Raw genomic sequence first — 15,551 nt, 5'->3', positions numbered from 1 at the left:
GAAATCTTCACCCAGGGAATATGGGTCAGGACACACCAGTGTATTCTAAAGACTACGCAGTGGGGGCTCCCACTTTTGTGTTTATGACTATTTGTATGTGTTAATCCCTGTGTCTTAGAGATATTTTGTAGCTTTCCAAGTACCTCATTTGAGACTCTTCTGGTATTTAGGTGTTCCAAGAGAAACTCAGGAAGAGAAAGAAGTGGCTGATTTTGATATTTTCGATGACCCTGAATCACCATTTTCAACCTTCAACTTTCAATACCCAAACCAAGCATTCAAAAGGCTGCACGATCTGATGTATTTCAACACCCTGAACAACATTGATGTAAGTATCTGCTACGATCGTTGACAACGTCAAGTGTTTCGTATCACATGATCATAGCATACCTCTTTTGCATCAAAGAGTAAAACAGCATTTATGAGTGATAGCACCCAAATTGCAATGTTATTTGTCATGAATTGTTTTTATTAATCTCCAGAAGAACCCCATAAAATTCCCAAGTAAGAAAACTAATGCCTCCACATTGGTAGAGCCTACATTTTATACTCGTATTTTATTGACAGATTGCTTAGTACTCAGCTTCTTCCCAAATAGCTAATGCATCTGTCATATGATAAAGTAAATTTAAGTAGGAAGAAAAGTGGTAAGAAAAGAAATATAAAAGCAGGGAAGTGAATGTAACCAGAAGTGTGGTTAATGAATACACTCATGCTTGTAAGTATCTTTCTTTTTCTGGATCATGGGAATGTTGCCCACAGTTTCCATTTTTAGTCCTGGAGATATCAAGCACGCTTTGATTTAGAAACTGTAGAAACACATTATTCTCTTCAGTATCATCCCCGTCACTGCTGTATCTGCTGCGAAGATTGTGTGCCTATGTAACATTCTTTAGTCTCTAGCTCATCATGTCAGAACACTGTTGTGTAATTGGGGTCGTATTGGCTTGTAGTTCCAAATCATAGTGTAAGATGGATTGTTATCACTTGAGAAAGCCCAGGTTCATTAGCCACACTGGACTTTGCACATGAGGAAATATTAAAACGGGGGAAAAGGAAAGAAATTAAACAGGGAGGGAAAGGCATCATACTTGTAAATAACTTGCCAGTCTTTTTGGAGACTGGGTGAATGACTCAAAAGAACACGCTGTGTGTGGATGACTCTTCTTTATATATGAGATTTGATTAGGTTTTTCGAGCTAATGGAATTCTGGCACATCTGGTTTGCTTGCTTCATTGGTTTGGCCTGAGACTAGTAATGATCAATTGTGAAGACTTATAACAGTTCCACTGTAATATGTTTATTAATCAACATCTTGAATTTTTGTAAACACAGGAAATTTTACCCCATAAGCTTCAGTTCCTACAACTCTAAAATGCTTTCCTGTTAGCCTTCATTTATGAATAATATGTGATCATGCACGTAGAGCGTGCTTAGATATGTTATAGTATATGCCATTTTCTAACTATATTTATTCCCTTTTTCTTTTATCTCACAAGTAGTGAACCTTTGAAATCCATATGCTACATTGCTTCTGTTGTGATGGTAACAATTTAAAGAATATTAAGATAAAATCAGTATTTTCATTTATGATTTGTAAGGAGCAAGCATTTTAAAAATAGAGCTGTGTTTTATAAGACCCCCTGCTGTTAAAAACGACCTAAAGGGTAATAATATCAAAGTAAAACTTTTTCCAGTATGAAGCCAATAAACTCAAAACTGACTATTCTTTGGGATAAAATGTATTATACTTGATCAGTTATGTTCAAATGAAAAAGAATGAGATTGTAGGAATATATAAATACCTTATTGGAATTGAGAAAATAAAACATACACATCCAGAGGGTTGGCAAAAGTAGGTTTACAGAAGAAGACAAATAATATAATAATTAATAAATAATACTAGAATAAACTCTGCACTTTGTGCACTCACAACTATAAACCTACTTTTGCTCCGCCCTGTATATACATCTATATGTGTATATATATATGAGTATATATATATACTTATATATATGAAAATATATGTAGCAAACACATTTCTCTCACTGCTTCCAGTTCTGGTTTATATAAAACCTGCTAAACTATTTGCTATTAACATGATATAGTTCTATTTATATATTTTACAAACATTCTTCAAAGAAGTCTGTTTGACACATAGATGAAGTTAAAGCCTGAACAGAAATAGACTCAGGACCCAAATAACCATCCTGACTTACAGCTCAACAGATGTTGATTCTTCACAAACCATTGATTGCTTCTAAGGACTTTGCTGGCACGGCCTGTAGAAGCAAGGCCATGGGCTTTATAGCATGTATAGGTTGGGCTGCTGCGTGACTTAAACATTTGGGGCCTCAGTTGACTCATCTCTAAAACGCCAGTGAACATCTATCACACTGGCAGTTGTGAGTCTTGAATCAGGCGATGGAGGTACAGTGCCGTGCAAACAGAAGCTGCCCAGTAAATGGGAACCTTACCTACATGTGTCTGTACCCTGTACCAGGATGGATACACCTGAAGACCTTTGCAGATGCCCAGAATTAAGAATATAGACAGGTCTGCACAGGTAACAGCAGTCTGGGAAGTGAATGAACATTCTTTGAATAAATGAGTGAATGAATGAATGAATGGATATAGGTTTCCTCTTAAATTATATGACCTTTGAGACTTGTGTCCAGGTGATTCTTTGCTGCGTGTGTGCTTGTGTGTGCATCTCACACCCTGGTAAGACTCCCAGTTTTCCCTGATATTTTATCTCTCCCCCGATGACCTTGTCTCCAACGTTTTACCAAGAAAACATATTTTATCAGAACCAAAGTTCCTTGAGAACTGACGATAAATAAAGAACACCAACACTGCTCAGGAAGGGTGCTGGAGAGTTCATTGAGTGCAATCATGAGCTAAGTCACTCATTCCCACCCCGTTTGAATACACCAGGTTACTCATTCCCACTACAGCCATGCACAGGTTCACTTGCTGGGGACGGTCTGAGCTGTTTGAAACGGTGGACACTGAACATAATCTCTTCTAATGCAAAGACATTTGACGGCCAAATCCTGGCCATGGCCTTGTGGCTCAAGGCAAATTTTCATCTTCACTTCACATGCGGATGTATATTTTGACTCTGAAAAGGCTGCCCTGTCTCTGATAGCTGTGTACTTCTGTTGCTTTTTCTCCCCGGGATCTCCTGGCTGGCCTGCTTTGGGGAAGCTGAATGCCAGCTCACCTCTAGAGAACCTCTGTGCGTGCTCACTCCGTGACAGCAGCTCGAGTTTGTCGTTAGCGTCAAGTTTCCACACTTACTCAACTCTCCCAGTTCCTTTTCACTGAACATCGCCTCTGTTCTTTTACACTGGCACACTTTCATGGTTGTCTTTTTTTAAAAGATTTTATCTATTTATTTTTAGAGAGGGGAAGGGAGGGAAAAAGAGAGGGAGAGAAACATTAATATGTGGTTGCCTCTCACACGCCCCCTACTGGGGACCTGGCCTGCAACCCAGGCAGGTGCCCTGACTGGGAATCGAACCAGTGACCCTTTGGTTTGCAGGCTACAGTCAATCTACTAAGCCACACCAGCCAAGGCTCGTGGTTGTCTTGTTTTCCAGAAACTTAATAGACAATGACTTATACTGGTGGACGTGTGGTACGTGAGAAATGCAGAGACTCTGGAGTCAGACCAAACTGGGTGTTCAAATCCTCGCTTGCTGCCTCTTGGTTAACCTTCCCAAATTTTACCTTCCCCATTCGTAAGGGGAAGCAATGCTCATGTCTTGTAAAGCAGGATGAGGATTAAGTAAAACATTTTAAGGGCTTGGCATCTAAGAGGCACTCGATAAACCGAAGCAGCCAATGTGATAACGATAAAAATTATCATCACTGTTCATGTTATCTTCTGCTTTTAGTTGAAATTTTAAATCCATGAAAAACAATGACTTGCCTTCTTACTGTGTGTCCAGAGGTACTAATTTAGGTGCCTGACACCTAAAATAAATATGCAGTAAAGTTTTAAAATGTCATTGAATTACTGGCTGAAGCTGTCGAAGAATTTAATGTGACAGGAGGAGGGATAGCAAGGCCTGGTGGCAGACTTCCTGACCATGGAGAATCTCTCCACAATGTTTGCCTGCCAGTGGGAGTACACGCCGTACTCATAAACCACTGCTTTGGTCTGGAGGGGACGTGCTTTCTGAGATGCCTTTTCTAGGACCTAGCTGATCCAGCTATCACACACACAAAAGAAGCAGTGTTACACAGTCTCATTTACTCAATTTACTAATTCCGTAGGCATGTTCTGAAAGCCTGCTTGATGTCAATTTATTCAACATATGTCAACGGTGCATAATAAGGAACTTTTAAAATGCATTCTCAAACAACTCTACACAATGTTAAATGATAGGTACTAATGAAAACGAGGACGAGCACCTATCCAGAAGTACTGGTACTTAATTCTTCATTTATTGATATTCCATCATCATGATAAAAGGGCCAAGGTACAAGTTAAAGTTTTTATCTTTTAAAAATAATTTAGAAGCTTTATAAGTGTCATGGCCCAATCAGTATATGAGGTCCAAATTCATCTACCTTTCATGCTTCCTGTCATCTCTTTCCATCTTATTTCTTCATTGATTCAACCTGTTTATTGAGTATCCACCGTGCCGGGGCACTGTTTTAGGAACTAGAGATACAACAGTGAACAAAACCATAAGAGCAACAAAAACACAAGAGAGTTTTGAGTGTGTAATACAAACTAAATATTTCTCCCTCAAATATCGAACACTCAAAGCTAGCCTATGAGGTAGGTATTTTTATTTATATGTGAGGAAACTGAGTCATGGACTATTTAGGTTTTTTCCACTCTCTCCTCACTTCCAAACCATCTGTGTCTCAAGCAGACATAGTTCCTAGTATTCCCCAAACACAGCCTCATTTCCAACGAGGCCCATTCCCAGGTGTCTCCGGTATACTCTATAACCTTCCATTTTTAACCTTTTTATAAGATTATCCTACTGCTGAGAATGCCCAGTCTTTCTACTCCATTCACAAAACCCTGCCTGCCCTTCAGCTCAACCCAAGTCTCTTCATCCCCATGAGCTGAAGTTTATCCTGTTTAATTCCACCTTCCATGACAACCTTCTGTGCATTCATTCATTTTACAAATATTTATTGTTCCCCTTCCATGCTCTAAGAGCTGGGATCAAAAATGATGAGAGTTAAAAGGTCCCTGCTTCCATGACACTCCACTATTTATCGGGAAGGCAGGAATCAAACCAAAAAATTCACGGTAATTTAACCAGTGTACCTTCTTGTGTTTTCCATATTTGTAATTTTTATTTTTCTCTCCAAATAGATCCCATAACTTCCTCTTTGGGCTCATTTCTAATTTTCTGTTGTGGGAATTCGGTGTTTGCTTGTGGATTGCTTCCAAACTCACATTCCTAAATTTGTTCCTTTGGGGAAGAAGATCGACTTTGAAATGTTTTCTTTCCTTATTTTCTGCCCTTATTGCCAAAGATTGAAATGTTCTGGATCAACCAACCATCAGGAGGCCCTTGAATGGCACCAATGAAGCGTCGCACAGGTCCTGTATAAGGATGGAGAGTGGGGATATAAGGGTCAGGGCTGGGACCACTGGTGAGAAGGATTTGGAATTTTAGTGAATTTCAGGGGTGAATGGCAGAGGAAATGCGGTACAAACGCTACTTAAGAGCACTTCTAATTTAAAAAAGGAAGACTCAGATATGACACATTGCTCTTCTGGAGCCATCAAGCTGTATGTACCATGTATCATGCCCGAAGGTTTGAATGTAGCAGCTGATGCAGTACTGAGTTTAGCCTCTTCTGTGTATATCACAGGATTATAAACGACAGCAAGTTGGTATTTTTTTCAGTAATGTGAAAGCTATGGCAAATGGTTTTATAGTGTTAACGTGCCACCTAGTGGTTCAACTTCCACTTTCTCATTGCAGATGATTTAGGTTTTCCTTTATAAGAATGACCTGTTTATTAGAAACACCTGCCGAGGTTTTGGTAATTATGCTAATTATTGATAGGGATATTGCTGCATGTTTGTGCTCATGAATTCATTATAAAGGAATTATCAGTATAATTTCCCCTGTGGTCTTTTATATGTGAAAGCTTTTTAGGTGTTTGGAAAGTAAATAGTTGATTTTATGGAAGAATATAAATTCGAGATTTAGTAATTAATGTTTCTTCCCTCTTATCACCTTCCCAGTGAAGGACAAGTGAAGGTAGATTTACCATTTACACGTACTTCATTCCCAATTGTATCAGCATGACATTTGGAACTCCAAAAATTGTTGCTCCTCTGGTAGGGGAGGGAAGAGTATTTGAACATGAGCTTAACGGGAGTGTAAAGGCAAGATATTTAATGTAAATGTCTACATGCCTGACTTGGAGATTTCTTTCTTTACTTCAGAAAGAATTCTGTAATAAAAAAGATCGATTAGATTTTTGTGTCGACCAAACAAAGGTGTGCATGAGTTCGGAGCAGCAGCGATTACCCCGCTTTGCCTCTGTTTGCAGGTGATAAAGAATGCCATCGTGGAGAGCATCGAATACCGAAAACAGAATCCATCTCGTTGCTCTGTCTCCCTCAGTAACATTGAAGCAAGAAAATTCTTCAACAAAGAGTTTCTAAGCAAACCCACATCATAGTGTGTGGACTGGGCGGGGCAGCAATTTCGGATGCCGAGGCTGTTTGAAATTCCCTGACAACTGGAGTAAAAGCACAGCACAGACATTAGCACTGACCGTTAGAGGCTGATTGATGCTCAAGTTTGCAGTTAATTTATGTAAAGCTGCATGAGAGTAATACCCTTGTAAGTTTGTTGTTAGGTTAACAGATGATGCTGATTGTGTAAAAATATACTACATTTTCTATCAGTACGAGTTTCCTGATGCAAATGTATGGACCCAGACTGTACATTTGGACATCCCTCACCAACTACGTTTCTGTGTCTACTTTTTAAACATGTGGTTTCTTCTTAGAGTATTTAACATTTCAATCTCAGTAAGTAAGACTTTGCATTGTGTGTGAATGTTATTCACTGACTGGATTTATTCATGCCACGAGACAACACTATTTTTTATTTATATGTGCATTTATACTTATACGAAATAAATACATGTTTTGCAAATTATCACGAGGTAACTGAGTGTTATTATTTTCAATGAGATATTGCACTGTTGCTATGAAAGATTCACACATCCATGGCTTTTAGACACAAAGGTTGTTAATCCTAAATTCAAATGTGAAACTTACTGTAAATCATTGTTGTTTTTCTTAAGAGAGAAAGTGTGTATAAATTATTGAACAAATGGTATATATATATTTATTCAGCAAGTACAAGACACTGTAGCCACTTCTAGCTTAACTTTTTACTTTGCTAATATTATCCTGGACTGACATCCTACAGAAAGCACCAGAGAAAAATCCAGAAGAGTGGCAAGGGCTGAATATGCAAGACTTGTCTTAGGGACAGTCTGTTTTACAAGAATAAGGCTTCCTCATTCTTCTTTCTTTACGTTATCTTTCTTTAAGCTCTTATTCATTTGTCGTTTTGTTTTTCACCTTTCATTCACATTTCCACCTAAAGGAAAGACTTAAAAAAAAAAAAGGAGGGGGGAACACTTTGAAGTTCGATTCTTCACTGGGGGATTTATGCCTATGACAAGTGAGTGCTCCCAGCAGGTCCCCAGACATGTTGCGGGATCTGGGGCTACAGCAGGGGACAAAACTGACCAAAGTGGCTGTCCTCAAGGACTTTACATTCTGGTGGAGACGACCAATGATAAATGAGAGAAATGCGTTTCTATAATGTCAGTCACATGTGCTAAGGAGGGAAGGGAGGGAATGGGAAGTGTTGGGGTATGTAGTTTTAAATGGGGTCCTGGGGAAGGTCATAATGGGAGGGTGACATCGGAGTAAAGCTATGAAGGGGCTGAGCAGGAGGACCTCTGGGAGCTCGAGGGAAGAGCATTCCTGGCGGGAGGAATAGCAAACGCTAGTGCTCTGAGGTGGAACACCAAGCATGTTCCAGGAACACAGAAGAGACCAAGGCGCCCTGAGCAGAGTGGGTGATGATTCTGTTTAAATTAATTATGTGAGAGAAGGGTTTGAAAGAATGTATTAAGTTACTGACATGCTTTGGGTAGGAGGGTGTGGGGGTAAAAAAAAAAAAAAAGGATTCTGGCCTCAATCTGCTACCGTGGTCTAATCTTGAGTGTGAGGAGAGAGCAAATGGATAAACCTGGTAGTTTCTTTCTCTGTCACTATCACGGGCTCTTGGGGGAAAGCAGGCACCTGCCAGTGTCCAGGACTGTACCTACACAAAGGGCTTTATTACCCTGAAGCCAGATGAAGCAGGACTCAAAAGCCTAGCTTGGTGGGACCGTTGTGAATGCAGCAAGAGACATTTGGGAGCGCTGGTTCACGGAGACTTCAGATACCCATCAGACAGTAATTCAAATGCGGCCTGCTGTGGCAATCCGCAGCTGCCGCCTCCAGGTGATTTTCAGGGTCAGCCCCCACACACTGGACTCTACGCCAGAGGGTCCTGGCTACCCCAGGCTGGCTGAAGAAATGGGAACCCCACAAGCACATGCAAGCACAGTACAGGGTGCCCGGGAACCTGGAACAGGACACTAGTCCGGAAAGGCCAGGTCACAGAAGCAGGATCTGGGGAACGCGAGGCATTTGCCTCATCCCAAACCCTAACCTACACAAATGCTCACGATACGGGGAAGGCAGAGGCTGTTGATGGACACTGGCTTGTCTTGCCAGAGCAGGACCAGGCAGACTGGAGGGAATAATCTGGTAAGACACACTTGGGACCCACAGGCGGCAGGTCCAAGTGGTTGTAATTGTCCTTAATTTGCAGCTTCTGCCTCCGAATGTCTTCAAGGGATGAACTCCCTCCACAGTGCAGACTATGCAGGAGGTTGGGGACAGACCCCCAGCTCCACAAGCCTGTCCAATGCCAGTGGTACAACGCCAGGGGCACGTGAGAACTGCGCATGTGTAAGCAGTTCAATTTAAGGTGGCAGAACTGGAACCCGGCCTGATTCGGGACAGTGGGAGCCCAGGAGCAGGAACTGGGTGGTGACAAAAGGCAAGCCTGCTTCCAAGCCCTAAACTACACACATGCGCAAATGCCCTCTGAACGTGTTAGGAGGATACTGGCCTGCCTTGCCCAAGCAGCACGGCCGTGCTGACTGGTACCATCTAACAGGAGCCCTGGTTGCTGGAGTCCGCAAAGGAGCTGACAGTCATCAATTTGTAGCTGCCACCGCAAGGGTGGTTTTCCAGTTGGGCCGCCTTTTGACTGGAGACTGCAGGTTGTTCAGGCCCCAGCTGCACTGGCCTGGAAGGCCCAGGGGTGAGTTCTGCGCGTGCGTGTGCTGATCAACTTGTGGTGGCAAGGGATCTGGACCCCGGGCACAGCGGGGCACAGGAGCGCTCTTGGGGATCACGAGCTGGGGAGGTGTCTGAAGAATGGCAGTGGCGTTTTCTTGTGTCACCCCTGAGAAATTGCGTAACTGGAGAAGCCTGGCCCCTGCAGACAGTGTGACTGTTACCAATTTATAGGTACGCCTGAGGGTGATTTCGGGGGTAGGGAAGGGAGAGCGGAGATCCTCCCACACTGGAGACCATGCAGGCAGGTGGGGTAGGTCCCCAGTTCCACCGACCCAGAAGGCCCAGGCTGCCCAAAGGCAGCTGAAGAAGGACAGACCGCGCGTGTGCGGGTAGCAAAGTTCAGGCTAGCCAAGAGTTAGGTCAGTGGTGCAGGATCTGTTTAGACCTCTAAGCTCTGAACAACACAAATGTGCATATTTGCCTAGAAGGCAGAGCTGGAGGATGCTGTCCTGCCTTGACAGGGTGGGGCAGCGGTGGTGGGTGGCATACTGGCCAACAATAAACACCTGGGAACCCTGGTTTCTGGGAAACCGCGGGACTCCATAGGCTGCAAGTCTTCGTGGGGACAGATGATCACATTTTGTAGCTGCCTCTCAGGTGATTTTCAGGAATGGACCCCCTCCTTAAGGGAGGCACAGGAAGTGAGGACTGTATATGCAGGAGCTGGGACATGAGAGGTGGCCAGGGGACTAAAAGAAGACATGGGACCCGGCACTAGGCAGGCCCAGAGAGGCCTGGTCACAGGATGGACTTTTGGGGGACAAAACGTAGTCCAATTCCCAAGTGACAACATTCCCACTGACTGCAGAGTTCATTTTAAACATTTAGAGCAAGAAAGAATAATAATGGTAATGGAAAATTTTACAGAGGAGGTGAGACTTCACTTCAGTCTTGGACGATGCATAGAATTAAGAATGCAGAAACAAGTATAGAGGCATACTAATGGAGAAAAGGGGATGAGCGTCAGGAAATAGAATGGCATTTTTAAGAGACCAGTGAGGGTGGAAGCTGGACCAGAAAGGAAGAATTATTGAGAGATGAAGCCCCACAGGTACATGGGAAGTTGTTTACAGTCGCAAAATTGGGGAAAATACCAAACAAACATCCCCAAGGAGAGTGGATGAATAAACCGGGAAATGGTCAAACAAGACTATTATGCAACATTCAATAAATGAACTATGATGACATGCAGCATTGTGGATGAATCTTAACATAACATATCAAGATAAGAAGCAATATGTAAATAGTATGTATATTGTATACATATGTGCATGTTACTATATATACCATTATGACATATATGTGTATACATATCAGATAAAAATGTAGTAAAAAGAGAGTGTGAGAAGAAGCACACAGTGTTTGGGAAGATGCTTACCTTGGGAAGGGAGCAGCAGGTGGATGGAGTGGGGACCGCGCAGCTAGATGTAACTTTGTTGAGGTCTGAGCTTTCATATTGGCTGGTAGGTCCACCACAGGAGCACTTACATTATTAAAAATACACACACACAGACATATATACATACACAAAAGACAGCCACTCGTGGACCATCTGTAAGTGTTCCGTGAGCCAAGACTTACTATTAATCCACTTTTGTGATCTTGAGGTCCTTTACAGAAACACACACACACACACAAGCAAAGGTGCAGAAATATTTTGCAAACCCATGTGCTTCAAAAGCCTTATTTTGCATACTCATTAATAAAACAAAATGCAGAATAAATATTTCTTCTGTGGCAGGGAGCAGTCCTCCTCAAACCTCTAATTTGCTCTCCCCTGTTTTCCATTCCTCTGCAGCTACCCAGGGAAGTGCAAGTGGGTTACTGTTGAGCCAAGGTAAGAAATGCAATTTTACTGTATGAAACCACTGGGGTTTGGAAGTTGGTTACCCCCGCCTACCATAACTAATACATTTAATTGCAAAAACCTCAGACATTCCAAGTTCAAAACTTATAAAATAGATATTATTCACATCACATAAAAGAGTCGTAATGTTATCAAGAGAATTCATGATGAAACCAGTTTCTAACGCACCAAGAAAAAAGAACCTCAGAACTGAAGCTTTCCTGACTTGAGTCAATTCTTCACATGGTGGCCTGAGGTGAGTTTCTTATGTTATGCTTCTGTTTCTTCATCTAGAAAAAGGGGACAATATATTAAATATTTTTATCTTATAAGATGTCCATGATTATCACATGATATAGGGCATATGAAAGCTTTAACAAATATAAGGTCTTTGGGGGATCTTATTTTTCTTTATCTCCTTGAGAATCAAGAGGCCAGATATAAGAATTGTTAAAAGATAAACATTTAAAAATTTTGAAGCTTATTTAATCAAAAGGAATCTGACTCAGGCAGCATCCAATAGCAGGTAGGAAGAAGCGCTGAGGAGCTGTGCGAAATGACCACCCTAGGCCGAAGGGAGGAGGAACACTGAAGTTACATGAGGCAAAAAACCAGATTGATTGTTGCAGCGTCACTTTCCGTTAGGGATGGCAGGGGTCTCTATGGCAGATGATCAGACCACTGCTGATTGGAGGTGATTCCGGATTAACTGCTTTAAGATTCCACACCTGGGAAAACAGAATCTGTAAATAAGCCTTGGTTTGGTGATATAGGGGTTAGCATAAGGGACTCCTTTTTGGGCCTGTTGTCTTGTTTTTTTTTTTTTAATTGTTATTCAATTACAATTGTTTGCATTTTCTCCCCATCCCTCCACCCCACCCCATCCAAACCCACCTCCCTCCCCCACCTCCACCCTCCCCCTTGATTTTGTCCATGTGTCCTTTATAGTAGTTCCTGTAAACCCCTCTCCCCACTGTCCCCTCCTCACTGTCCCCTCCCCCCTCCCCTCTGGCTATTGTTAGATTGTTCTTAACTTCAATGTCACTAGTTATATTTTGTTTGCTTTTTACTTTTGTTGATTATGTTCCAGTTAAAGGTGGGATCATATGGTATTTGTCCCTTACCGCCTGGCTTATTTCACTTAGCATAATGCTCTCCAGTTCCATCCATGCTGTTGCAAAGGGTATAAGCTCCTTCTTTCTCTCTGCTTCGTAGAATTCCATTGTGTAAATATACCATAGTTTTTGGATCCACTCATTTGCTGATAGGCATTTAGGTTGCTTCCAGCACTTGGCTATTGTAAATTGTGCTTCTATGAACATTGGGGTGCACAGGTTCTTTTGGATTGGTGTTTCAGGGTTCTTAGGGTATAATCCCAGCAGAGGAATTGCTGGGTCAAAGGGCAGTTCCATTTTTAGTTTTCTGAGGAAATTCCATACTGTTTTCCACAGTGGCCTCACCAGTCTGCATTCCTACCAACAATGTACTAGGGTTCCCTTTTCTCTGCATCCTCTCCAACATTTGTTTATTGATTTGTTGTTGTCTTGCTTTTAACAGACTTAATTGATGGAAAAGAAATCATTAACTGTTAGTGAAAAGGAAAATGTTTATTCAATGTATAAAAACAACTCACAAATTTTCAAGAAATCTATTGAATACATGTAAGTTTCTCAGTCTGACCACTAGGTGGAAGTATTCTTCCCCAAACTGTTCTACGTCCATAAGTCTTTAGTTGTCTTAGTGCAAATATAGTTCATTTCTCCAATAAGATGGCTTCAGGACATATCTTGCACTTAAACACACACATATACTATTTTGTAATTGAATTGCAATAATGTAACATATTTTTAAAAATGGATTTGTTTTCTGCTACAAAACAACTTAAAGATACTGAGAAATAAAATGGAGTAATGAGAAAGACATCTTGGAAACCTAGAGCCGAATGACCTACTCAATGCACCACAGAGAATCACCACCCAGTTTCTAACCCTTCCTCACCCACAGCTTTATCCATGTTATCCTCGAGCCTGGAATTTAAAATCCTAGCTTGTCCGGGTGCTGCCTGCCCTCACACTTTCACCCTCCCCTTCATCATAAAGGTGAGGATAAACCGTTTCCCCTCTGTGGTCCTCCCTGCATCTGATCTCTCTGTGCGTGTCTCCATCATAGCATGGCCCCGCTGCCCAGTGATCTGTATTCCTTTGTCTGTCTCCCCACCTCGCTTTGAACTTCTGAGCATGGGGACCAGGGCTCCAGCCTGGCAGAGGTGCCTGTTCGGTGCAGGGCACCAATGATTGCTGAATGAACCTCAAACTTACCTACGTGTAAACTCTGCTGCCCATTGTACCAAGGTATTATAATATTTGGCCCCAAATTCATCAAATCAAATGGTCTTCTGTACCCTCTCCACACATTTCCAGTGTTGGCCACGCCTACACAGGTTCAAATGCTGGAACAAAACTTAGTGACAGAGTTTTAAACTCATAGCGTTTCTCGTATTTTTTGTGAATGTGGAAAACTTTTTTAGTGTGAAATAATTATGGGAATCTTATGGCAATGATGTCATATAAAAAGATGTAGATAAATAATCTTATATTCAGAACTTCCTTGAACTCATTGATCGATTACTAATCAATGATATCAGTAAAGCTGCACACTGTGAGCTATGGCATTCGAAGAAGGTATGAACAATGTGTAGGAAATATACCCCTGGCAATACTATTAAGAACCTTTTATGAAACTTACGTTGTCACCTGCTTCTCAAGGAGATAGGCTTCTTCTCTTCCTGCCCATTTTCAAAAGCAAACTGATCTAAACTTACTATGTTGTTAGGTCCTGTGAGCTAACAAGTGAGCTAGCTTGATCTTGTTTGTGTATTGCAGTTTGGATTTTTTGAAGGTTTATCCAGTATCAGAATTACTATAAAATTTTATTTAACACTCACCTCTTATAACTACAGACTCTGTTTTAATGAATGTAATACACGCATTTTATAAAATGAAGAGTCTTCAGTAAGCCAAAATCTTGCATCCCCGGGTGAGAGGAGACAATAAGGATTGATTGTGGAGTTTTCAGACTGGCGTAACAGGCCTAATTCCGAATGCATAGTTTAAGTAGCTGTGTTAGCTTACGTTACAATTACAATGTTTGTTGGACTTTTAAAAACAATGACTACACGTTACTGTATTATCAAAGCACTTTTATATTGTGGTGGTAGCAAAAAAATGAAAAAAACAAACAAGAAACATTTAGAGTATTTCTCAGTCTGTAAAAAGCTCTGGTAGGCACTGTATCTCATTTAGTTGACACAACAGTCTCCAAAGACAGGCGAGGTGAAGATGATTTTTTATTTAAAGAAAAGGAACTAAAAACTCATAGATTTACATGACTTGCTTACCAGTATGCAACATTAATCACATGGTGGCTCAGTGTGCAGCCCTGGTCCCCAGCCCTCCAGCCACCCCCCCCCCTGGGTGCTCACAGTCCCCCCCCCATTTCGGGACCTAGAGCCAGAAGCCGAGAGGTTTGCTCTCCCTCTGTCACTTCAGTGCCATATAAACAGTAGCACCTACATATTCTGAGTTTCATTTTTCTTGCTTGAAAAATGAGGATATTGACATCTCTCTTCAACTTGACGAGACTGCTGTCAAATACGCTAACACTGATACGCTCTGTTTGAGGTATTAATGGGATCTCGAAAATATGTGTGCGTATAATTGATTTTAAAGACGTGCAAAGCCAGGATCATTAATTATTGGGAGAGGGGTTGTCACTTAGTTGTAGAGGCCTTAGCTCGGATTATAGATTGCTTAAGGCATAGGACCTGAGATCAGATAAAAATAACTTTTAAAACTGCTCAGCCGTTTACCAGTAGCATGACTTTCGGCCTATTATTAATGTTAATTACCATGTGTGTCTATTTTAAGGGAAGTTTAAGTTAAACAACTGACAGCTTTTAAAATTGTACTTTCATTTGCAATATACAGAAGAGGCTTTATTAGCTGCAAACTAACTCCCGTTTTAGCTTTGAAAAAAAATCTTTGGATGAAGGTCTGCATGAAACTAGCTACTATAGCCACACTGTGGCACTCTGTACTTACTTAAGACTTTTCAGTTCAAATTTTCTCAGTAAATTGTGTTTTATAAAATACAATAGTACCATATCAGTCCTGGGGAATTCACTGTGTTTTCGTACGTATCCACTAACTTAATCATTTACTGCAAAGTTGCATAAAGATTAACATAATAATCCCAAATTATTGGAAAGT

The 15,551-nt window shown here is 41.4% G+C and overlaps 1 protein-coding gene across 3 annotated transcripts in view; it reads left to right on the top strand.

The window, feature by feature from the left end:
• PLA2G4A (phospholipase A2 group IVA) overlaps positions 1 to 7,161 on the top strand; it is a 141,746-nt gene extending 134,585 nt beyond the window's left edge. For all 3 annotated transcript variants that reach the window (XM_045188663.3, XM_045188673.3, XM_024551459.4), the window contains 2 exons: positions 171 to 328; positions 6,545 to 7,161. In XM_045188663.3, the coding sequence (XP_045044598.2) occupies positions 171 to 328; positions 6,545 to 6,676 (290 nt within the window). In that variant the 3' untranslated portion in view covers positions 6,677 to 7,161. The remainder of the gene's footprint in view (positions 1 to 170; positions 329 to 6,544) is intronic.
• The last annotated feature ends 8,390 nt before the right edge of the window (positions 7,162 to 15,551 follow it).

This window comes from Desmodus rotundus, chromosome 12, assembly GCF_022682495.2.
Source record: "Desmodus rotundus isolate HL8 chromosome 12, HLdesRot8A.1, whole genome shotgun sequence".
Classification (NCBI taxonomy): domain Eukaryota; kingdom Metazoa; phylum Chordata; class Mammalia; order Chiroptera; family Phyllostomidae; genus Desmodus; species Desmodus rotundus.
Note: the sequence above shows the minus strand (reverse complement) of the source record. Positions and strands in the feature narration are given on the sequence as shown.